This window comes from Orycteropus afer, unplaced genomic scaffold, assembly GCF_000298275.1.
Source record: "Orycteropus afer afer isolate SDZICR_OR568_19922 unplaced genomic scaffold, OryAfe1.0 scaffold00179, whole genome shotgun sequence".
Lineage (NCBI taxonomy): Eukaryota > Metazoa > Chordata > Mammalia > Tubulidentata > Orycteropodidae > Orycteropus > Orycteropus afer.
Window position 1 is genome coordinate 5,410,267 of NW_006921766.1, and position 9,234 is coordinate 5,419,500.

Genomic DNA, 9,234 nt, shown 5'->3' on the forward strand with positions numbered 1-9,234 from the left:
GTCCCAGGGATCTGAGTCTAGGTGACTGGAGTAGCTTAGAAAGCTGTCAACTGGTCCAATAGCCTGTATGCAGTCTCACCTGCTTCTGTGAGTAAGATTTAGGCCCAGAGTGTGTAAACCATAGCCTGGATGCTGACCACAGTGGCCACACACTGCTCCTTGGGGCCAGAGAAGCCAAAAGGAGAGCGGCAGAACTGAGGAAGGTAGATGAGCACTGAGCAAGGTAGAAACACAAGGAGTACTAGGGTGGAAGGCCTCCTTTGTTCCTCCTCTTCTTCTCACCTGATGGTCCATTTCCTATTCTCCGCACAGAATTGGAACCCTCCCACCTACCCTCCTCCCATCATTCACAAACACCAGACCTTGCTTACCCCAAGTCCAGCTTATTTGCTTGGTCACATCCTCCTCCCTCCATCCTTTTCCTACTGAGAGCTCTTTCCCTTGGAGTTCCCTCACTGCTTGTGGCTGTCCTGTGCCTTTCCCTCCAGTGGCCAGGTGGGAGGGTCCCTGGGTAGTACAAATGGTTCATGCTTGACTACTAACTGAAAAATTGGCACTTTAAACCCACACAGTGCTGTGGAAGAAAGACCTAGCAGTCTGGTTCCATAAAGATAATGTCAAGAAAACCGTATAGGGCTCAGTTCCACTCTTTAACACGTGGGGGTCTCCGTGAGTCAGAATGGACTCCATGGCAATGGGTTTGGTTTTGGCGCTTTTTTGGCTGGGTGGATAAACCCACTCTACTACCCCACTGTTCTCAAGTTGATTCTGACTCATAGCAGTCCTTTAGGACAGAGTGGAACTGCCCCATAGGGTTTCCAAGGCTGTAAATCTTTACAGAAGCAAACTGCCACATCTTTTTCCCATGGAGCACCGAGTGGTTTGAACCACCAACATTTTAGTTAGCAGCTGAGCACTTTAATCACTGTACTACTAGGGTTCCTCTGGTGGGTAACACCACCTCAAAACCCACACTTGGGGCTGACCAAATGTCTGGGAGGTGTGCCTGGGACCATCTCTGGCATGAGCTTCCAGAGCCTGGGCATCTGGGAATGCAGGAATTCACTCTCACCGACACGGCTGCGCAGTCCTGAGATCTTTTAAAAGGACAATACTTGGCAGTGTTTTAAAATTGCTTTCTCTTTCCACTGCTTTCTGAGCAATTTGTGCTCAGCGTGTGATGTGTGTGATGCTGACAGAATCTGAGATAATTATGTATCACGGGCATCAGCTTTCATTTGCCAACCAAAAACTTTTCAGAACTGGTGCTAGAGGGAGCCACTTGGTGGAGGTTTTTTTTTTCTCACATTTTAAACTAATGCTAATTTTTTGGTGTAAGAACCACCTTCTGTACATCATCTGTTGTAACACGACATTTGTTCTTGGTTCTTAAGAGCACCTGTGTGTTTAAAATTCTCCTGGAAGTTTGCCAGTTATCAACACACATGTTCTGGTACCACAGCCAACACTGGAAATTTATTCCCAAAATTTAGGTGCATTTTCAGTTTAAAAAAGTATTGCTGGAGGTTATTTTTTTTTGGGAAAAAAAATGTTGCCAAGTGTCCTGCAGAGTAACTTCATGTATATAAATGATGTGAACAGTTCCAACTCTTACTGTCTTTCATTCTTATTTTGCTCTTGCATACTTTTCTTTTTACATTTTACTTTTCTGATTTCATCTTGCGCTCATTCCCTTTGTTAACTTAAGAGGATCGCTATGCCAACCAGAATTAATTGCCTACACAGTAAGTTCTTTTTATCTTACATATATATTCTTTTTAGTTATTATTGTTCTTTTAGTTGGGTGAAAGTCTATATAGCTAAAAATACAATTATTTCAACAATTTCTACATATATAATTTAGTGCTGTTGATTACATTCTCCAGTGCTGCCATTCTTGCTATCCTTTTCCAAATCATTCACCACATTTCTCCCCATCTCTGCTTCTCTTGCTTGCTTGTTTAATCTCTTTTCTATCTCAAAAGAGTTGTGGTTGTTGTTAGGTGCCATCGAGTCAGTTCTGACTCATAGCAACCCCATGTCCAACCGAACAAAACACTACCCAGCCTGTGCCATTCTCACAGTCCTGGCTATGCTTGAGCCCCATCATTGCAGCCACTGTGTCAATCCATCTCTTGAGGGTCTGCCCCTTTTTTGTTGACTCTGCTTTGGCAAGCATGATATCCTTCTCCAGGGAATGGTCCCTTCTGACAACATGACCAAAGTATGTGAGACAAAGTCTGGCCATTCTTGCTTCCAAGGAGCATTCCAGCTGCACTTCTTTTGAGACAGTTTTGTTTGTTCTTCTGGCAGTCCATGGTATTTTCAATATTCTTCACCAACACCATAATTCAAAGCCATCAACTCCTCTTCAGTCTTCCTTATTCATTGTCTAACTTTCACATGCTTATGAGGCGATTGAAATACCATGGATTGGGTAAGGCGCACCTTAGTCTTCAGCTTTGAGACATCTCAAAAGAGATTGACTTAAAATAGATCCTATACTAATTCTGTCTCATTAACATAACAAAGACAACCTATTCCCAAATGGGATTACAAACACAGGCAAAGAGGTTAGGGTTTACGATATATTTTTGGAGGACAGAATTCAATCCATAACACCCCATATGATGGGAAACCTCCCGATGAAATACATACAGAATGAGACTGGTTTCCTGATTGTCCTGTAATTCTAAAAACATTTAGTCTTATAGACAGATGGGAATTCAGATTGAAATCTAACGTCATTCTTTGGTCAGCAAATTCCCATTTTCAAGGTTACATTTAGCCATCGTTTTCTTAAATACCAGATTTTAAGAAATACCCTTCAGTTAGCTATTTACATCTGGTAGAATCTGCAGAGACAAACAGGAATGCATTTGGAAATGTTAGCCACATTAAAGCTATGTAGAATAATTATTTTTGGATTCCTTCATAGATTTGTTCATACTTCAGCCTTGTAATTATTATTTATTTATTTTTATACATTACTAGAACCAGGGAATGGTCCCACCCTACCCCCCCACACCCCAATTTAAAATTTTGGTTATTTGCCTAAGATTGGGGGGAAGGGTGCTGGAATAAGGTTGTTTTTGTTGTCAGTTGCCATGGAGTCGATTCTGACTCCTGGTGACCCCAGGTGTGCAGAGTGGAACTGCTCCATAGGGTTTTCAAGGCTGTGACTTTTCAGAAGCAGATCTCCAGGCCTATCTGCTCAGGCAACTCTGGGTGGGCTCGATCTGCCAGCCTTCCGCCTAGTAGTTGAGCGCTTAATGGTTTCTTCTGCCTAGGGGCCCTGGAATAAGATAGTTAGGACTAATACAATCAAAATGGTAACTATTACTCTTGTCTAGTTAATGTTAACTTTCTTATTGGCACAGAGTAGTGGCTTCTGTGGGTTTCAAAGTCAAGTGACACATAATAATAAAACATTAGTAATTGTTATTAGAACTGGGCAAACAGGTATAATCTATACAGCATTACTTCCCAGCACACACAAAAAATTATGATTGTCTGTTTGTGCTACAGAGCTGTTCTGTCTGCCATCCATGGAGCAACTATGTGGCCTTGTTGTTCTGGTATTACTTACCACAAATATAATTGTGACACAGTGGCCAAGTTTAAATAAACTTCTGAGATTTTTATTTAGAAATGAAAAACAAATAGCATCTGTTTATATCAGTTATGGAGGTGCTATGTATTGAATTGTGTTCCCCTAAAATATGTGTCAATGTGTGTCAACTTGGCTAGGTTATGATTCTCAGTAGTATGTAATTATCCTCCATTTTGTGATCTGATGTAATTATCCTGTGGGTTGTAAATCCTAACCTGTATGATGTTAATGAGGCAAGATTAGAAGCAGTTATGTTAATGAGGCAGGATACAAATTACAAGATTAGGGTGTATTTTGAGTTAATCTCTTTTGAGTTATAAAAGAGATTAAACAAGAAAGCAGAGATCAGAGGGACTTCCTACTACCAAGAAAGAAAAGCAAGGAGTAGAGGTCATCCTTTGGACCCAGGGTCCCTGCACTGAGAAATTACTTGACCCAGGGGAAGACTGATGACAAGACCTTCCTCCAGAGCCAACAGAGAGAGAAAACTTTCCCCTGGAGCTGGTGCCCTGAATTCAGACGTCTGGCCTTCTAAACTATGAGAAAATACATTTCTGCTTGTCAAAGCCATTTGCTGTAGTATTTCTGTTATAGCAGCACTACATAACTAAGACGGAGTGGGTTAGTGGTAGAATTTTCACCGTCCATGAAGAAGCTCCTGACTGCTAACCAGAGGGCTGGTAGTTCAAATCCACCAGCCACTCTTCAGAAGAAAGACTAGGCAATCTACTTCCATAAAGATACCGCATTGGGAGAGGTCACTATGAATCAGATCGGACTTAACGGCAGTGAGTTTTTTGTATGTGGAAAACAGGTTCAATGCCTGGCCAATGCATCTCATGTGCAGCTACTATCCATCTGTCAGTAAAGGCTTGCAGGCTGCTATGATGCTGAACAGGCTTCCATAGAACTTCCAGACTAAGATAGACTAGGAAGAAAGGCCTAGTGATCTCCTTCTAGAGATCAGCCCATGAAAATCCTATGGATCACAAATGATCCACAATTAATCATGAGAATGACACAGGACTGGGCAGCATTTTGTTGTGTTGCACAGGGATTCACCATGAGTTGGATCCAACTTGACAGCAGCTAATAACAAATACTAATTCTTCCTCATGTTTGATGAGGGAAACTGCTAACCCTGTTGATGGACTTGCATCAGTAGAATGTCCTATCCTACCCCTGCCACCAGTGTGCCTCTCGAGATTTAAATTACTCTGCCACTCATGGCATTGCTATGCATCAGAATCAACTTGACAGCATTAAAAAAACATTTCTTTATAAAAAGACCCTCCAACTGTGCATGGAAGCAGGCCTAGGCCAGCAGGAGAAGAGGCCTGTTCCTAAAACAAGTCAGTCTTTAGGCTGCGGGACAAACCTTGGTCAGTAGTGGAGTTGAAACCATGATGTATTTATACACTTCTTCCTATTCTATGGGAGCTCTGGTGGCATAGTGCCTAAGGCATTTGACTGCTAACCAGAAGGCTGGGTGTTTGAACCCACCAGCCACTCCTTGGAAGGAAGGTTGGGCAATCTGCTTCTATAGAGATAACGCCTCAGAAACCCAAGGAGGGCTCACTCTGAGTCAGATCTGACTCGACGGCAGTGCGTGTGTTCTATTCTACTGATTTTATTCAAGGTTGGAATTCCTTCATCTTTTATCCTAACATGGCAAGAGTTTTTATTTTAGGCATTTGGAATGAAATTTCATTTAAATATGTTAAAGTAATTGCTCAAAAATGTGCAGATTCTCTTTTTGAAGTATTTTGACCATAGCTACCCTTTGCCCATCTCCTGTTGCTGCTTCCCTTTTAACCAGTTGCCACTGAGTCGATTCTGATTCATGGCAACTCCATGTGGGTCAGAATAGAAATGTACTCCCTGGGGTTTTCAATGGCTGATCTTTCAGAAATAGATGGCCAGCTCTTTCTTTCGAGACACCTTTGGTTGGGTTCAAACCTCTAACCTTTCTGTTAGCAGCCAAGTGTATCATCATTTGCACCACTTAGGAATTCCTGCCCTGCCCCAGGCTTGTGGTTTTCAACCCCAGGTGGTCTTTAGAAAGACCTAGTAAAATGCTAAGGTCCAGGCCTCTCCCCAGACCAGAAATTGGATTCTCCAGTGGTGGAACCTGAGCATCTGCAGATTAAGAGAGACGCTGGAGAATGCTGGGGGTTTCACAGCTAAGAACATGGCTTTACTGCCCACCTCCATGCCTGATTCTTTGACAGAGTGCGTCCCAGCTCTAAGGACTAAATAGGAAGTCACAGCAGAGGTTTCTCAATCCCGTCTTAAGTCAGATACATGATACTGGACTTCAGTGTCCTTCTCTCTTCATCCTCTCATCCAGCTCCTGCTCACACCTTGGACCCTGGTCCCAAACCCTGACTGAATTTTGGAGCACAGGTACATAGGCCCTGTGGAGACTGACCTTTCCCGGAGAGCACCACTTACTGCCAGGTGTCCTAAGTCCCTAGGCCTCCACTTGACCCCAGGGGATGGATTGATTTGCTCCCCTCCCCTGGCGTTCATCTCCCTGGAGAGACTGGGGTAGTGAATTGTATTAGAGAGACCCAGGTTAATCTTACAGATCCCCTTACACTTCCCTTCCTCTCTGTTCCTCTGAATGTGAGCACTCCAACATTCATATGCCCTGTGGAGACTCCCAAGGTTAAAGAAAAACCTCCAGCCAAGTGTCTGAAGACCAGAAACACCTCTTGGGGCCCCTAAACCTGAGGTAACATGGCTAGGCCCAGAGCCTTTATAGCTGGGGTTCCTGTCTTGGGAATCCCCTTGTCCTCTGTCACTGCGTACAGTGGCATCTTCTTCCCTAGACAGCATTTGATATGTGATGTAACTAACTACAGGGCATCTGCAGCTGCTTCACCTGCTAAACTTGAAAGTCAAGTCCTGGTAGTGGTTGTTGCCCCAGCCACTGTAATACACCCTAACTGGTGACTTTCTATTTCACAGAGAGTTGAATTGCTCAAGGAACTGGTATTTTGTATCTAACAGATCACCACATAAGGCGAGTTGATTCTGACAATGACCCCATGTGTGTCAGGGTAGAACTGAGCTCCGTAGGGCTTTTAATGGCTGATCTTTCAGAAGTAGATCATCAGCATTTTCTCTGAGGCACCTCTGGGTGGATTCGAACCTCCAACTGTTTGCACCACCCAAGGACTCTTACTGACAAGAGTAAAATCATTTACACATTGATACTTACCTTCCTTTTCCATTCTCTTCCCAGAAACCCTTACAACCCTTGATTATAACCAAAGAGAAAATGTCCAAATTAAATTTTGCCCATTCTTGGGAACTCTTCACTTCCTTCTACTGCCTAATCTGGGTAGAATATATAGGATGAGGAAGCTCAGCCTCAAAGTCAGGTCCAATAAAGTATACTCTTAAAGTAATCAGAACTCTGGTGGCCTAGTGCCTAAGGCATTTGACTGCTAACCAGAAGGTTGGCAGTTCAAACCCACCAGCCACTCCGTGGGAGGAAGACTGGGCAATCTGCTTTCTTAAAGACTCACCACCTTGGAAACCCAGTGGAGGTCACTATGAGTAGAAATTGACTCGGTGGCAGTGAGCCTGAGCTTAATCGGTGCATGCTTTTTCTGCATGTGTTGATTACAGAGATTCACAGACAGGTCTGGGTTAGGTCTCTCTCACTGCCTCAGATGCCATAGCTGTGGCAAATTTGCTAGGAGAGCAAATTCCTGTTCTTTATCCTTTCCATTGAAGGAAGAAAGCTTGGATGATTATATGTGTGTCATAGCTATTAAAAAATTTGTTGGATATATCTATCATAAGGAAGAATAAGTTACTAATTATAAATTGCTCATTCCCATGATTAAACATATCTTCTTCCAAAGTCATTAATACTTTTGTGCAAGTGGTAATGAATTTCACAGGCCAGCTTGGACTATTTATTTACTCCCTCACGGTGGCTGGGCCTGGGTTAACATGGTATTAAATCAGGATGTTAAATCAACTTGCAAAAGAGTAAGCAGGTTAGGGGGCCATTGGAGTCCAAGGGTTAAACGCTGGGCTGCTAACTCAGAGACCACTCAGAGAGCAACTCAGAAGAAAGGCCTGGCAATCTACTTTTGAAAAATGAGCCACTGAAAACCCTGTGGAGCACAGCTCTACTCTGTGTGCTTGCCATGAATCAGAAATGACTTGACAACAGTTGGCTTGGTTTGTTCCCCTGCTGCTGTATTAGTTTGTATTTGATCTTTAAGAAACTGTTGGCTGTTGGAATTATTGCTGGTGCCTCTTTCATCTTCTGTTTCATAGTCCACGGTCTCACATCACATACAGATAGGTTGAACCCTAGCAAGTTGAGGTTTTGTAGGTCAAAATGATCACATCAGGGCAATTTTCTATGACTCAGCCTAACATGTATATAACAGGGTCTGGAGTTATAAAAACCTGACTCAAAAAACCAAGTATTATTTAACTCTCCTCTGGTAGCATAGTGCCAAGCCCAAGTTACCTCAGGTTTAGGGGCAAAGTCTGGTTAGCAGAAGGCTGGGGGTTTAAAGCCACCAGCCACTCTTCGGAATGAAGGTTGGGCAATCTACTTCCATAGTGATACTGCCTTGGAAACATAAAAAGGGGTCGTTATGAGTCAGGTCAGACTCAACGGCACAAACAACAACAAGAAGAAAGTGAAGACCATTGTTCTCAGGGCACTTAATTTGGTTTTACTAACACGACCAGTTTTGTCATTTACCCTCTTCCTAACGAAGGGAATTGGGTGGTGTAGAGGGGACCCAGGTGGCCCGACCAGCCTGGTTTGACTAGAAGTTGGTCGTACCAGTGCCTGCCCTGGGAATGGATAGCAATGTAGTCATTTAGTCAAGTCTTGCCACTTTTCCTTTTATAATCTTCTCACTTCAAAGAACTCTACTTCTTCGTACTAGCTCCATCCCTGTTGTTTTGCTTGGGTAGAAAGCAATAGCATACTCATGAGAAACTGGAAGAGACCAGTCTTTTGAGCTTCCTTTTTACAGTTGGACTAGTCATTCTAGTGTTGCATCCACTGCCCGCCTGACCGGCCCTCTGTACCTTTACTCTTCCAGGCGGAATTTTAAGGAAGGGCGCAAAGCTGTTCTTCCGCCGGCGGCATCAACAGAAAGACCCAGGCATGAGCCAGTCCCACAATGACCTCATATTTCTACAGCAGCCGGAGGGGGCCAAGAGGAAGGGCATGACTCTCAGCAGGATCCTGAACAAGAAGCTGCTGTCCAAACACAGAAGCAAGAGCTCCATGAATGGTGCCCCTGTGGACCCCTGTGCGTAGGGCTCATGGTCAGCAGCCTCCTTCCCATGAGCCTGCATTAACAACCTCACCAGGACAAAGCATACATGTCAGTGAGCTGTCAGATGGCCGTGCTTTGTCTAGTTTGGTGTTTTCCAACAACTTGGTCTTTTAAAGGGGAAAAAAAATTATATATATATATGTATGTATATATATATATATATATATATATGTCTACAGAGCTCTGCCTTCTTTTAGAGAGAACTGACAAAGCCTCATTTGCCACCAGATGCCAATGAGACCCAAAAGCCCCATAGCTTGGGTTGCACACCAATCTAAGTGTTGAAGTTAA

The 9,234-nt window shown here is 43.5% G+C and overlaps 1 protein-coding gene across 1 annotated transcript in view; it reads left to right on the plus strand.

Moving 5' to 3' along the window:
* The window catches only part of C2CD2 (C2 calcium dependent domain containing 2), a 119,335-nt gene extending 110,411 nt beyond the window's left edge, over nucleotides 1-8,924 (plus strand). Inside the window, exon 14 of the mRNA XM_007947315.1 lies at nucleotides 8,704-8,924. Within this exon, the coding sequence (XP_007945506.1) occupies nucleotides 8,704-8,924 (221 nt within the window). The remainder of the gene's footprint in view (nucleotides 1-8,703) is intronic.
* The last annotated feature ends 310 nt before the right edge of the window (nucleotides 8,925-9,234 follow it).